Here is a 16,873-nt window from a genome sequence, read left to right as displayed (position 1 = left end):
AAATATGGTCATGGAAATTGATATGGAGAAAAAAAGCACCTTATTAAGTAAAAGTGTTTCTATGGCTAGTGGGCAAGAAAAGCTTGCTTGATCCATCACAGTTTAAAAAGAAGAGGTACGAGTTATTGCAACAGAAGTGTTATGAGTGAAGATTAAGATGTGAAATTCAACCCAGATCTGGTACATTTTTTATTTTGCTTTAAGTCAAATAGTGCATGCCAGAATCTCCTAAATGCCTATCACAATTTGGAATAGAGGAGGGCTGCAAAAAGGTGACAAAATGTTGTGGAACACTACACTAGCGCCTATATGGTTGACTGTGTAGAAGAAAGAAATCAGTGATACTTGGAAGGCAAAAGAGATATTATGTGTACCTCACAACATAGATGGTTAACTCTCCTAGCCAGTTAGCCCTTTGGCATCAAATAAAAATGTATGGAAGAAGATAGGATGGCTAATTTCCTCAATTCTTTTGACATGTAGCTACTGTACGAAGATGCATATTGTTGGGGTTGTACTCACTACTACTCATCCATTGCACCCTCTGGGTGCTAATTTTTTAATAAAATTTGTACTTATTAAATTATGAGTTTTTACCCTTGGAAGACAAACAGATGAAAAGAGAAGTTGCTCTACGGCTACCCTTGGAAGATAGACACATGGAAAGAGACCCAATTAGGTGTAAATATCTCACAATGATACATGTAAGGAAAAATTTTGACCAATAGAATCTTTGGGAAAAAAATGATTACTCATACCACATTATTCAACCAATCTCTTGTCTCTGACTTAGCCTTCTCCTTTGGGTCCTGATAAATTTGGAACAACAAAATGAAACAGAAAGTCAGAACAATATATTTACAACACAATGGTCCAATGCCATCAAATGAGAAGTTGACACTGGACCCATACATGGACTAAAATATATTAGAACAAGGCATATGGTAGAACTACAATTGCAAGAAGAAGCATTAGTTTGACATCCTTTTCACTAAGCTCTCATTAATGGATGATAAAAGGAATCATTGATTTTAGATGGAAAAATTGACCAACTCTTTTGGAGAATAATAGAAAAATTGATCAACTATTGTGAGAAAGTACAAGCCTAGTCCAGAAAAAGCAGTAATGTTAGGTGGAAGTATTATTTTTTTTACAATAGTACTGTTTATGTTAGGTGAAAGTATTAGGCCTCATTTGTTTTTAGTTAAGATTAAGATGTTTGAATCTGAATACAAATTTGAATATCAAAATGTACAGTAAGATTTAGATGTTTGAATCAGAATACAGATCTGAAAATTAAGATTTGAACCCTAAATAGTTAAGATTGTTTGTTTTCTCCATATGTAAATATATAATTCAAACAAATTACTAAATTAATTTAATACTATATCAATCAAATATTTTTTTAAAAAAATTATGGCAGTTGGAGGTGGTTATGGTTGTGGGTGTTAATTGGGGTTTGTGTTGGGTGATGATGATGGTTGTGGGTGGTAGCTAGTGGTGATGGTGGCTTACATTAGTGATTAACAATGGTAGTTGGTGTGGCAACTAATAATTGAAGTGAATGATAGTAATAGCTAATGGTAGTAGTGAATGATGACGGTGGTTGGCGACGCATAGTGGTTGTTGATGGTGATGAGTGATGACTCTTGGTAGTGATTGGTGGTTGTAATAGTGGTTAATTGCGATGATTTTATATAGTTGCTAATGGTAGTGAACGAAGACTATGGTAATTGGTGGCGTGATGGTTGTGACTAAGGATGGTAGTTGTGGGTGGGTGGTGGGAAGTGGTAGTTGAAAATGGAGGTCAGCGGTGACGGTTAGTTGTGAAAGTGAATAGAGTTGAATGGTCATCTTTGTAGAAATTCTTGAATAAACATCATCTTAATGATATTAAACTTTGCAATAGATCTTTTTTTGAAACTGAAAACTTTGTAATAGATCTTAGTTATTTGGATCTTCAGACCGATTAGTGGTTGTACAAAATATTAGACTTATCAACTGAGGCCAGAATAATTAACATTCAGACTTTCAATAAGTTCCAACAAATAAGGCCTTAGTCCTCAAATTTCCTCTTTAATGATTAATCCTTTCTCTGAGAAAATACCATTTCTATAGATCTTTCTCTAAGAAAAAATTAGTATTAGGCTTTTAAATGTTCATATCTAGGAATGTGGACAATACTCAAAATAGTTAGTCACGTCCTAAGAATTTCATTCAGATGGTAACTATTAACTTCTAGCAAGGAAACAAAAAAACAAACCAAAATAAAATATCCAGATCTAGAAACTGGTGTCCTCAAAATTGCAGAGCAACGCTTACCGTCTTTGGCTGTTGGCCCAAGCCTTCTTTTGAAAATGCTTTGGTCTTAGTTTCTTTCTCACATATTTTGAATCGTTCCATTTCACGCTCAATAAGCTTACGAGCATCCATCAATGCTTGCTCATATGATGCACTTACCTATGTCAATAAGTACAATAAGAAGAAGTCAAATTATTTCCATGGCTTTGTTGACGAAAAACAAAAAGAAAAATCTATCATCACACAAAAAGGCAAATGAATGCATTGATGCAAAAAGGATAGCTACCAACTTGAAAGTCAGAACTAAGAAAATTCAACCACTTCCTATTGTATGGCGGAAAGCCATTACTTTATTCAAACTAATGTCAATAAGTCATTACTGTCCTACAAAAAGAACCGCATAGCTATATACTATAGTCTATACGATATTGTATCAGTAGAAGTTCATATCATCAAATAAAACTTTATCCAAAATATGAATCTATCTTCATCATATATAACTTCAACTCTAATCTTAAGATCCATACTAAATCATTTAAGGCATCTAATACGGAGAGGAAGTACAACTTGAAAAATAAACACAGCTAAAACCTCTCAAAGAGTCATTCACATACTAATTATGCCAACATGTCCCAGAAAATTAGTAATAGTTCTATTTCAATTATCTATACAGAACATTTTCACTTCTGGTAAAAAAAAGGAGAGGAAAATCTACGTGGGTCTGTGGCCCATGATTCGGAACTAGGCAGATAATGGGGCTGCTCTCTACCTTATCCACTTAACTACCATGCTTTTGTCTGCAACAAGGATGAAACATTTTTACTTTCTTGCTTTCTCCTATGTCAATCTAGCTCCCTTCAGTGGTAGCATTTTATTCTATGGTAGCACATCTCTTCATGTCCTTCCTTTCTCCATTAATTCCCCTACTACTATACTACACACCTCTTGCCACTTCCTTCCACCCAAACAACTGCACCACTTCCCCTATCCTTCTAAAGAGGCAGCATATAATAGGTAGATTTAATTTGCCCATGAATTTCATTAAACAAACGCCAGCAGAACAATCAACAATTACATGTGACGTGCTCTCTTTAAAACCATCTCTACCAACATAAAAAAACTCATGTATCGCGGAAATATGGTAATAAAACAGAAATAAACACCTAATGTCTAACAGGGGCCTCAATTAAATGGGAAGCGATTCCAGATGGTGGGGAAGAGTAGTGGAACAGAACAGAAGTTCCCATGCCAAGGTAGAAACTAAAGGTTGACCCTGTGATGCAGTCCTTGAAATTTTCAAGTAAAAACAAGTTTAAAGATCACCTTAACTTGGAAACTAAAAAGAGGATCACTCAAACTTCAGAGGCTGACAAAATAGGATCATAATCAGCACTATTTGTAGAACAGCTGGCACGATATATAGTAGTAGGCTATGACCAAGCTTTTCATACAGGCCAGCCTGTTGACAGTTCACAGTATCTTCTCACATACAGTCAGGCCTTATTCTTTTAGTAAGATCAAGAACAGCACGACTGAATGATCACAACAGTCTAGGTTTCAACTTGGTTCTCCTGTACTTTTGTAATTTCATCTGGAGACTTCTATACATTTTTTTCTTTCATTACAGTTCATGTATTTCTTTTCCTTAGAACAATAAATAAGTCCGGATCATTTTATTTTATTTTTATTATGACAAGGGAGACCCGCAGCAGCTACCCTTTGGGTGCGCACAAGATAAAAAACCCACCCCTATGCAATAGCTCGCAAACCACATAGGAGAGGTAACCCGCACTACGGGTCATTCTATTATTTTGACGTCAACCAACTTACATTAAGAAATTTGTAATATCCAGCGTTAAGACAAGACACTTGCAGATCTCGATTGGTTGTGACTAAGTTATCATTTTTCTATAACCATGGAGCATGGTCCAACTTATGTGCACCTCCACTAATTCAATGAGGTACCTCCACCAGCACAGGTAGCCGTAATTCTCTCCACCAAAACTTGGACAGATTCAAAATAATCCCCTCATATTTTTGCTCCGTTCTGGATTTGAACCTAAAGACCTCATGGTTCTCAACTTACTTAAGTGAATTGGATGTGTTGTTACTAAGTACTCTTATCAATGACAGGCTAAATGCTTGACACCATACATGCAGAGAATTGTCTTTTAATGAATAAAAGCAATCCAAACATTTCCAGACGAAACACTTTGTTGGTCTGGAACTTCACACGTTATAATGGCATGCTATGTGAAAATTGAGAGAGCACGAATCACTGACTCGCTATTCTATTTAAATAAAAGTTAAGTCTTACAACCAGGTGTCATGCAATAAGAAATGAACACCGAATATTCTAGTATAGTGTACTAGAAGAAAAAAATTGAATTGTCACGAAAACAGCACAATTTAAAACAAGCAAAATCTTACCTTTTTATCTTTGATTTCACTGGATTGAATCCATGTTTTGATTTGGTCTCTATACCTCTGAAGCTTTTTAATCTCCTTTTTCAAATCCGCTTCAAATTTTTCCTTCTGGTTAGCATTATCCGTATCATAAACCTGAAGAAACAGGAAAACGAATAGTCAATAAAAGAAAAATCCTTCAAATGTAGGCTACTGAAACGGAAAAAAGAACCTTGTTCCATATGCTATCGAAGACATCAACGCCTTCCTGAACTTTCTTCAGAACTCGATCTATTTCACCTTGTAACTTTCGACTCGCTCCCATTGCAACTCAGTGAAGAAGACACCGATGATTGATCAGACAAAACCCAGTAGGGTTGAGTAAAGTAATTCGATTAGTTATATCTCGTTTTTGGTTTTTAGGGCTTTAGATTTGGGGGTTCATACTCATACGCCGTATTCCTTTTGCCCAGTTTAGCATAGAACAAATAAAATTTCTTTTTCCACTTGTATGTTTCTCGCGACTTTTAAAAAAAAATACAATATTTTAAAATAAATTTTAAAATAAATGGACGATGACATAAGTTTTAACTATTGTGTGTAGGTGAAATTGAGAATCAAAATAAATCACAAAAATATAAAAGTAATCAAAACAAGCCATTATTTTAATAAGCAACTAAAATAAGCTTAGTGGAAGAAAAGTTTTACTATATCCAATTGTTTAAACGTTTTTCGTTAATGTCATAACGTTTATTTTAATATATATATATATAATAGAATTTTTTCTTCCATTTTATAAAGTGGAACTTTTTATTCCACTTTATAAAAAGTTACATTTTCACTTTCACCTTACCTTCTTTTCCTTTTTTTTCATGGCTTCCAAAAAAAAAAGTTCACTTTGAAGATGGTCCCGATCCGACAGTTTGAAGAGGCCCCACATTAAACAAATTAAAATTTTGGAATAGCACAACCCGACAACATACAACTCATATTCGTTGCTTTAGGTGCAAAAATAGGTAAGATTGCAGTCTTGTACTTGTAGGAAAATTTTATCTTTTTTTAATTATGATTTTTGTTTGATTTACTTTCAACCTTAGACTTAATTTAATATTGGTTAGGAAGACATCTAAATTCATTGATAGAAAACTTTAGGTGTACACATCTGATAAAAGTTTCAATAGTAACACTACTTCAAGATCATATGAAATAAAATAAAATAAATTAAGAGGCAGAATAGCGTAAAATATAAGACAAAATAAAAGTATCTATGTCATAAAGTACACAAAATTCATCTTTTTGTCTAGCTTTAAGTTGAAACATTTTCTAATTATTTTTTTTCGAAAAAATATTAACAAATCTTCCATAATTTTCCCATATGGTGGATGTTGTTGTTTGACTATTTCTGCACCAATATGTCTTGATTATCAACATACAATTGACTACTGTTCCAGGATTGAAGTGCTTCAAAGCTTCCATGAACCTCGACAACTCGACAAAAGAAGTCTCCCAAGTACCATAGACTTTTTAAAAGCCCGCATGCGACCAAGATAGGTTTTTTTTTTACTTGCTGAAATGTCATATGCTTTAAGAACAGTTGTTTGACAGTCTTTGATGGAAACCTGAAAATAATAATAATATTAATTATTAAATAAAAATGAATATTTTCTTATTAAATAAAAATTGTCTAGGGATAAAATAGTATCTTGGCGTTCTTTCTATATCAACGCGGAGGACGTTAACAATCTCTCAACATCCAAGTTGAAATGCCCTTCGCGGCACGTACCCATATCACATGTATGTTCTTTAATGTATCTTTCAACTTTCTACATGTTAGTATGTTTATCAATAAAAGAAGTCAACCTAAATCGACATCCTTGTTCTACACGCCTACAAACAAGTCACCATGATTTCTTTATCGATTTAATAACAAAGCACTCCCTTGCTATCTTCAAATGTAGAAGTTTGACTGAACTTTGTAACTGTTTTTTTGAATTAAATAACATGTCTTTTTCAATATAAATAGCATCATTCATGAAATATTTTAATTCATGCCACGTACGTTGTGATGTATACTCATCATGTGTATCACCAAAGATATCTGTACCATCCAGGAGATGATCAAGATAAGGAATTTCTTGATTACGAAATGGACTCATGGACATAGGTCTTGGCGATCGATTGGGAGTCAAAAAATAATCATCACTAGATGATGCCTCAAATGGAACATTATCTCCTGATTCCTCAGCATTAGGCAAATCATCACTATAATTAGCTGAAGGTGAGCTGTAATTAGGAAGGTCACGATCATCGAGATTAACAGGATCAATGGGCTCATCTTGTGTAATATTTTCCCTAGATATGTAAAAAATATATAAATATTTGGATCATGCAATTAACTTACTCGAATAAAAAATAAGTGTTAGACATAGCGATAATCATCTGCATCAAAAGTAGGCGAGACATGAAAATTTGAGGATGTCCCAACATTTTCCGTCATTTCAAAGTGTGATGACTGACCAAATTAATTATTTAGTCCATAACTTGGAGCAATATCTCTATCTTTCTGAGGTAAACCGCTACAAAATATATAATAATAAGAATAATATAAATTAATAAATAATTGACAAAATCAACAAACAATAATTGAAATATAATAATTGAGCATTAACGATCACTTTCATTGATAGTTTCATTTAAATCAAAATCATATCAGCCGGTAAGAATATTTTATCCAATTTGTCATTTTTTTATCCCTACATTGCTTTATTTATCGATTAGATCATCCATGAAGTGACATATGTGACAACATATGCACGTTCTGTTGGAAAAATTGTAACAGAAATGTCATATGTGGAAACATATGCACGTTCTGTTGGAAAAATTGGAACAAAAATGTCATATGTGATAACATATGTATATCATAAAATGATCTTTGGGGGTTAATTCAATTAAATTGTCACCTAATTCACACATGTAACACTAATATAAGTCTTATAACATGTCTGAGTACAAAATTATGGTCTAATAAAACAACCTTTATCAATTCTATCAATTATTTTTACAAAGACTATCATTTACCACTAGTTCATCATACAATGACCCAGTAACTACATACGATAGTTATATATTATCCTTGTAAATCATTGTTTCAAGTGTTATATCATATTTTTATTGCTTAATTATGGTTTAAAGTACTAAAATTTTATCCAAGTTGACATTTTTTCATTCCTAAATCGCTCAATTTATCGATTAAGTCATCCTTGAAGTGACATATGTGGCAACATATGCACGTTTTGTTGGGAAAATTGCAACAAAAATGTCATATGTGGCAACATATGTATATCATAAAATGAACTTTTGGGGTTAAGTCAATTAAATTGTCACCTAATTCAACATGTAACACTAATATATAGTCTTATAACATGTCTAAGTACAAAATTATGGTCTAATTCAACAATCTTAATCAATTCTATCAATTATTTTTACAAAGACTATCATTTACCACTAGTTCATCATACAATGATCAAATAACTACATATGATAGTTATATAACACCCTTATAAATCGTTATTTCAAGTGTTATAACATATTTTTATTGCTTAATTATGTTCCAAAGTACTAAAATTTGGTCCAATTTGATATTTTTTCATTCATAAATCATTCAATTTATCGATTAACTCATTCTTAAAGTGACATATGTAACAACATATGCATGTTCTGTTGGAAAAATTGCACAGAAATGTCATATGTGGCTACATATGTATATCATAAAATGGTCTTTGAGGGGTCAATTCAATTAATTGTCACCTAATTCAACATGTAACACTAACATATAGTCCTACAACATGTTTAAGTACAAAATATAGTATAATATAACAACCTTTCTCAATTGTATCAATTAATTTTACAAAGGTTGTCATATAAGTAGTTCATCATATAATGATTAAGTAACTTCAAATGATAGTTATATAACATCGTCGTAAATCATTGTTCCAAGTGTTACAGCATATTTTTATTGCTTAATTATGGTCCAAAGTACTAAAATTTGATTAAATATGACATTTTTTCATTTCTAAATCGCTCAATTATCGATTAAGTCGACCTTGAAGTGACATATGTGACAACATATGCACGTTTTGTTGGAAAAATTGCAACAGACATGTCATATGTGACAACATGTACATCTTAAAATGTATTTTTTCGAGATACTATTTCAAAAGGAATAACAACCTAACCATCCTACAAAACAAATAAGTGATAAAAACCACTAAAAAGTCTTGATTTAATACCAATAACTATTATATTTTATATTAGAAGATATCAACGATAAACTAGAAATGATAAGGGCAACAACACTTTGTTGTAGATGAAAATCGAAACATATTATCAATGATGTTGTGGAAAACATAACAACAATTTCAATTATAAAGAAATAATGGAACGAGAGAAAGGAAAGGGAGAAAGAAAACAAAAATTTGTAAAAATAAATTAAATTTGAAATATGAAACAAAACGATCTTTTTATACATTTTTATTTTATTTTTTAAATTCTTTTTGATAATTCATAGTGTGACATCCGTTGCCACATATATCCTTTCTGTTGGGATAAATGCAAATAATTTTATAATTTTTTTTACAACAAATGTTATATATGTTGTCACAGACACCATATTGGTAACAATAAAATGTTGACACATATCTCCTTTCTGTGACATATGTTGCCACATATATTTTTTTCTGTGACATATGTTACCACATATTTTTTTTCTGTGACATATGTTGTCACATATCTTCTTTCTGTGACATATGTTGCCACATATCTTCTTTTTGTGACATATGTTGCCACATATATTTTTTATGTGACATATGTTGCCACATATTTCTTTCTGTGACATATGTTGCCACATATCTTCTATTTGTGACATATGTTGCCACATATATCCTTTCTGTTGGGGCACATGTAGACTAAGTTGTTGTCATGGATGAAGTTTCATGTATCATTTCATCTACTAGGTAAATAAAAAAATATTGAGATTTTACAATTCATTATAAAATAATAATAGCAGTATGTTGCAACAGATGGATAGTCTGTTGCCATAAATTAACATTATGTTGCTACATATGCACCTGCTGTTGCAACACATAAAATTTCTGTCACAACATATAAATTTTATGTAGCAACAGATAAATCATATGTTGACACAAATGTACAAATTATTGCAGCATTTGAATCTTATGTGGAAACAGATGACCATTTTGTTGACATAAAGTGAGATGATACAACATATGATAATTGTTTGAATATGCACCAACATATCATTAAAATGTTACAACATACGCTAAATATTTCAACAAATGAAATATATTTTGGACGCCTGAACAACACTATATTTCTAAAATCATATCAACAAAATGACCACAAAAAGAACAACAACACCAACAAAAATGACTTTTCACTAAATGATAACAATACATATACATTTTCTCAAAATAAGGATTTTTTGAGTTGACTGATTTTCTTTCAAAAATAATAAATAATACACACCATTAAGTCGATTATTCAATCATTACATCTACAGAACATTTTATTGTTCATTAATTTAAGAATTTTTTTTAAAAAATTATAAAATATTTCAAAAAAATAACTTACCCATTTCTAGTCGAACACGATTACAATTCAGAAAGATGAGAGAGTAACGGAGGACTGGAGAGGAAGAGTAATGAATGGAGAGAAAGAGTAACAACGGATTTTCGAATTTCTAAGGAAGAAGAAGAACAATCCTCAAGGGAGGAAGAAAAGAAGAGAAAAGAGAGGAGGGAAGATGAAAAGATTTTTCTTTTTAAATGATTTGGTTTGAATTATAAAAGTATTTTTTTGTATTTTATAGAAGATTAGAAAGTTTTAAAAATATTAATTTGATTCCACATATACTTAATTATATTTTAAAGAGGATTTGACCAGCTCATGGTCAATCTGTCACCAAAAACAAAAAGAGACTTGTGTGACACCTTCCCCTTAAATTTCTCATGTTTCTCTCCTTTCATCTTTTTATTTATTTTATTTAAATATATAAGCAAGGATAATTTCATATACCTCTGTATTTAGCCCAGTGTGGTTTGTGATATTATTTTTATCTTTTTAATTTTTATATTTTTAAACAAAACTTTATTTTTTTTGTTGTTTTAATTAATTTATCCTTCCTAACGTATTATTTTGTTAATTTTATAAACCATGACAGTGAAATTAGAACTTAAATTAATAAAAATTATGAATAACATTTTTGAATTTTCAGTATATCAAATCAATAAGTGATTATAGGGAAAAATATTTTAATTTGTGATAGATAGTGAATACAAAAACTAGAATAACAGGGATGACTTTATGAGAAATTGATATTAGGCACATTCTATAGACTTGTTTAGCAACAATGGATTCACCAATAGAAGTCGAGACTGAGAAAGTTTCTAAAGTATTCCGGGACTGACATTCAAACTTCATAGTCACATAAGAAGTCACAAAAGACAATGTATATCTAGCACCTAGATCAAGCAATGCATAAACATCAAATTGAAAACACATAACATAACAATGATTCTGGAGCTAAATAAACCAGAACCAAAAGACACAACTTATAGAGTCCTCAATTTCCAGTCTTAGCACAAACATATCGATACTGGCTAAGCATCTCTTAGATGACTCTTGCCATATTTTTGACAAGTGGAGAATGTAGATCCACTAGACCCATCTCTGTAAGGCTTAGGGTTAGACACCCTTATCCTTGTTGAACCTTAGAACCAGAGCACTAGATGAAGTTGGATAAGAGAACTTCTGTCGAAACTAAGAATAACAACTTCTATCGGACCTCGAGTAAGAGAAATCACAAATATATATTTTTACCCTCTTGGTCTCTCTAGCCCCATCCTTAAATTTTTCCTCTTAAATTTATTGAGCATGACTCATCAACGTTGAGATGTCCATCGGTATCGGCTAAACATCTCTCAGATGCATCATGGCATACTTTTGACAAGTGGAGAATGTAGATCCATTGGAAACACCTCCTTGATGTTTAGGGTTAGACACTCTATCCTTGTTAAACCTTTGAACTAGAGCACTAGATGAATTTGGATCGGATAAATTTTGTCGAAACTGAGAATGAGCACTTCCTTCGGACCTCAAGTGTGAGAGAAATCACAACTATCTATTCTTACCCTCTTGATCTCTCTAGCCCTCTCCTTAAATTTTTCCTCCTCGATTTGTTGAACATGTGTCATCAACCTTGAGATGTCCATCTCTTTTATCAACATAGTGGTTCTAAACTTCTTCACTACCATTTTGGAATTACCCCAAACAAACTTACTCATACGAGCTCTATAATTGACAACCATTGTCGGAGCATACTTGATAATTGAGTAAACTTCAAAGAGTACTCTTTCACGCTCATATTACTTTGCCTTAGGTTTATAAATTCTTGCACTTTAGCCTCCCTCATATAAAGGGGAAAGAACCGATTAAGAAATGTCTTTTTGAACTTGTCTCAATCCAATGGACCCGCATCAATACCCTTTTTTATCCTTCCACTAAGTAAACCACACTTGAGCAACCCTTTCAATTGATAACCAACAAAGTCCATCTTTTCCACCGAAGTCACTTCTATAATGTCCACAATCACTACAACAAAAACAACTTTTAGCGACATTAAATATTTATATTAATAAAGAGTGCTAAAGTCCTTACCACATTAATTAAGTGTCATTAGAACCAGCGTCGCTAAAAGCTTTAGGTACATATAAAAAGAGTGTCAATTGCTGCTAAAAATACATATTTAGTGGCAATTAAGAATTAATATGCACTAATGATTATTTTTGTTTTAGTGAATCTTTTGAATACCCTCAACAAACTCAAGTGGATCCTCACCCACTTCCAAACCATAGAATATATTTCAAAGGTTTCATCCTTATGAAGTCTCGAAGCCTTGTTGTATTCAATACCCATATTTAGGTTCACGGGAGCTACCACCTCTCTATTAGCTTGTGCGGTCATGACTTAGGCCAACACGTGGAAAGCAGTTTTATGATCGTAATTTTGAACCTCGCCCTTCTGAACATTGGAATTAACTCGTAATATTGAAATAAAACTAAGACTTCCTAACATCTTAGGAATGGTTTTTATGAGATATGTTAACATCACATAGTTCATATGTTTAGTGTTAAAGTTAAGAAAGTTGTGAAATAAATGTCGCAAAATATATTGCAAATGTCGCTAAGGAATTCTCTAAAATTTTAGGTCAAATATCAAAAAAAAAATCTCCTAATATAAGGAGTTGGAATTCCCGTGACCTATAATTTTCAACAAACTAAACAATATTTTGACATGACTTCATATTGGAGAGATGTGCAGGTTTTTATGAGACTGCACAAACATGTGTTTTATTTCAGAAAAAGGAAAATTATATTTTTTGAAGAGTTTTTGACTTTTTAGAGTCGCCACTTAATTTTTGAGAAAATTTAAGAAAATCTTTATTTTCAAAAGACTTAAACAGATAAAATCATTTGAAAACATTTAAAAGGGTTCGGGGATTCTTATTAACGTCTTAGGAAGGTTTTAAAAGCACCTAAGATGTTCCGCTTAATTGCGGCTATCCGACAACCAACTTTATATTCGACTAAGACTTACAATTGCGATAAAAATACCCTCTAGAGTTGTTTAGAAAAAAGAAAGCCAAAAATCATTTCAGATTGTGTGTGAAAGAGAAAATTATTTGTCTAAGTTAATTTTAATTTGTAAAATCTTCTAGGTCTTTTACTTGATTTGATCGAGTCGTTAAAACCAAGAGTGACATTTTGCGGGGAATCAAATTTTCCTAACTTTTAAACTAACGACAGATAAAATAGACAAATGCTTTAAAATCAAGTAAAGAGAGAGAGAGAAAGAGATTTTGGGTCCAAATCTGGGTTCTGTTCGCCTTGACCGGCTTGTGGACCCACCTATTTTTTTGGTTTTTGACCCATTTCACCCTTTTGTACCTGTCCTAAGTTCTAAACAATAATAACTACAAAATAAATACAGAAGATAGAAAAGCGACAACAAGCTTATGCCCTAAAATAGATACAATGCGATAATTAAAATAAATTTGGGCTCTCCGATCCAGTCTCTACGATTATTCCGACTTTCTTTGGATTCTTCAATCTCGAAACCTGTTTGACGATTTTAATAGTCTTGACTCGACAAAATATTTCAGGGCCTTTACAGCCCCTTTAGGAATGTAAGATAGAGCCCGTGAGGACTTGGGCATATTTTACATGCAAACAAACTAAATGTAAGGAATTAGCATGCGAAGTAATAAAATAAAGTGAGATGTAATATAAACAAGAACAAAATTCGACCAAAATGAGATGCTCTTGAGAAACGCTAATTAGATGGAAACAGAGAGTTCTAAAATGACAAATGAGAAAATTCACAAACGATAAAATTAGTTTCTATAATGTGACACTTAGACAGTAGCCCAAATACTTGTATTATGTACTTAAGGCGTACTTTGTTCCAAGAAAACATGATTGTTTACTAATAATACACTCAAATATCAAGAGCAACATGCTGTATTATTAAGTAAATAAAACATCACCTGTTTTGGTCTAACCAATTCTATTCAAAAGAAACTAATGATATTAATTAACATAATAGAAGAAAAGGTTGATAATAAAGTTGAAACGAGCTCAGTTTTCAAGCGAGGGCAAAGAGCATAAATCGATTTTTTGTCGAGCCACTGTCGAAAGAAGATATAAAATCAAATATGAATACATCAATCCGAACAGATATATCCCTCAAGCTATCACACTAGACACTTTATCAACAAACATGGAACCTTGAACCATGGACACATCATGAAGAACAAGTACAGACAAAGCTAACAAAAACAACGAGCCGAAACCCACAGGGAAATAACTTAACTTTACACTTCAACCTACTGACCATAGAACATATTCACAGTAAGATAATAATTTTGTGAGAAATACAAGCAGACTGTATCTTATAGACAAAGCCATACGAAGTAAGCAACATCAAGCAGTTCTCAAGTCGAGAAAAAAAAAGAAAACAGACAGAACTACACAAAATATAGTAAAAGGTAATCTTAATATTATACGCGAACTTGCAAATTTTGACTCGAGCAAATCATAGAACATAATAGGACTTTACATATCAAGTCGAAGTAAGACCAATCCAACTTCAACAAATCATCAGTCATCCCACAGAATAGTATTCTATCAACATCAAATAAAAAATATACAAAGAGACGCAGAGAAAGTTTGTGGAGTTGGAACAAATGTTACCTTTAGTGAGGCAACGAGCTTAAGATATAACGGTGAGTTCCACAACACGCTTAGGAGCGGAACAACGAATGAAAGATTTTATTTGGTTGATTACAAACTCAAGCTACCTTAGAATAACGAAGATGAAAGAGAATAGGAAAGAAAAAATGGGAAGCCAAATTTGAGTAGAACTATATCGTCTTCTTCATTCCTTTTTTTTTTGAAATCTCTATATTATGTATCTTTAACACCTATTTACTGGAAATGCTCTCAATATCTCCAAAAAAAAATCCCCCTTTCAAATTCTATCCCCAAGATCTATATATATCCCGACATTGAGGTTTTAAAGAAAAAGAAGAGACGGAATAGTCTAGGGGTAAAAACGAGAATCCCCCTCCATTCGAAATTCAAAAGGATCCCCCCAAGGCCCAAGGACATGGAGCCAGCTGGATCAGTTTGTCCATATCCAGTAAAATCCGGATGGACAGGGGTGATACATGGTTTGATTAACTCCCATCGTACCCTCTTCTCAATGTGGCACGATCTTAGGCTATCAAGGACAAAATTGGAGCAGCTGGTCCAGCTCTTTGCTGCTGCGATTGTACAAGGAGAAAGTCGACAAAGCGGAAAAGGAACGTACCTAGTTTTCCATGTATTTTAACGAAAGAGAGTACCGCTCGAAGCCTTTGTAGCTGTCGCCTAGCGAACGCTGTTGTCTTGACGTGAACTCGCGCTCGTGTGAGGGAGGCGAAAAGCGTACGGGAAGCACTCGTCGTTTGCACATGTTTAGCTGTTGCCGGCTATCGTTGGGAAGTTCTACATGTATTTAGGGGTTCTGGAACAAGGGAGCGGGCTGGACCGGGTCAAGAAACAAATAGGGGGCTGGGGAATTCTATTTGGGAATTTTTTTTTTAAGTGGGCTTGTATATGGGAAATAAAGGGAAAGGGATGAACGATTTGGGCTTTAAAGATTCCCAAAAATGGGCTGTTTTGGGACTTTAAGGAAATAATCAAATTAAAATAACTTCGAAAAATTGACTAAAAATTTGAATAAGATGAATTAATATCGACTAATTAACGAGCTTCTTAATATTTAATGACATAAGATAATTAAATAAAGCAAAATATAAACCAATAAATCAAGAATATCAAAATTAGTTGACTAAGATAATTACCCAAGTAATAGAGCAGCATAAACTAAAAATATTATTTAGGATGATCGGCGAATATTCATATAATATACTAGTTATATACATAATTATATGAGCCCTAGATATTACTAAAAAAATAAAACTTTAAAATAACTTAAAATTTGAAATTTGTAAGAACTAATTGTTTCAAATCATTTTAGAATTAAGAAACTCGTTAATTAAATATCGGGGAGGTCAAATTTTGGGTGTCAACAACTGTCCCTCATTTTGCTTGGATTGATGCAAGTAATTCGAGTAAAATGAAATTGACCAATCCAATTTTTGACCGAACACATATTCATCTTTAACAAAGGGACTTTGTACGGACTTTACGAATTATGGTCGTACCCCAAAATGGGTTTTCTACATATCTCAAGCTATGTGTGAATTTAGGTCACTTGTAGTTCGATACGCGTGATTTAACACACGATTTTGAAGGAATTCAAAAGTCATCTCGACACTGCATTATGAAGGGATCAAAATGTTAGGGAATGGGATTCAAGAGTGAATGTTGGAACACAATCGAGTTTTCAACACTGAGCTCGCCTACATGTCCTTAAATTTTAGGAATCAGACTGTTTGTAGTTCGACTAAATCGGTTGAAAAGGAAATCTATTATGTTAGATAACCTTTGGTTCTCGGCAAGTGACAAATAAAAAAAGTATGAAA

General features: G+C 32.6%; 1 protein-coding gene and 1 long non-coding RNA gene across 3 annotated transcripts in view; both read right to left on the bottom strand.

Annotated features, from left to right (window-relative positions):
• Positions 1–5,232, bottom strand: part of LOC101245924 (uncharacterized) — a 31,774-nt gene extending 26,542 nt beyond the window's left edge. For both annotated transcript variants that reach the window (XM_004251957.5, XM_010315708.4), the window contains exons 1-4: positions 4,940–5,232; positions 4,732–4,863; positions 2,323–2,460; positions 759–809 (exon numbers count right to left, since the gene is read on the bottom strand). In XM_004251957.5, coding sequence (XP_004252005.1) covers positions 759–809; positions 2,323–2,460; positions 4,732–4,863; positions 4,940–5,032 — 414 coding nt within the window. In that variant the 5' untranslated portion in view covers positions 5,033–5,232. The remainder of the gene's footprint in view (positions 1–758; positions 810–2,322; positions 2,461–4,731; positions 4,864–4,939) is intronic.
• A 696-nt stretch (positions 5,233–5,928) lies between these two features.
• Positions 5,929–15,968, bottom strand: LOC138340731 (uncharacterized). The gene is made up of 2 exons (XR_011213482.1): positions 15,655–15,968; positions 5,929–7,283 (listed from the first exon to the last, which is right to left on the bottom strand). It is a non-coding gene; the product is annotated as an uncharacterized lncRNA (long non-coding RNA).
• Between the last annotated feature and the right edge of the window lie 905 nt (positions 15,969–16,873).

This window comes from Solanum lycopersicum, chromosome 12 (assembly GCF_036512215.1).
Source record: "Solanum lycopersicum chromosome 12, SLM_r2.1".
In the NCBI taxonomy this organism is placed as follows: Eukaryota; Viridiplantae; Streptophyta; class Magnoliopsida; order Solanales; family Solanaceae; genus Solanum; species Solanum lycopersicum.
Note: the sequence above shows the minus strand (reverse complement) of the source record. Positions and strands in the feature narration are given on the sequence as shown.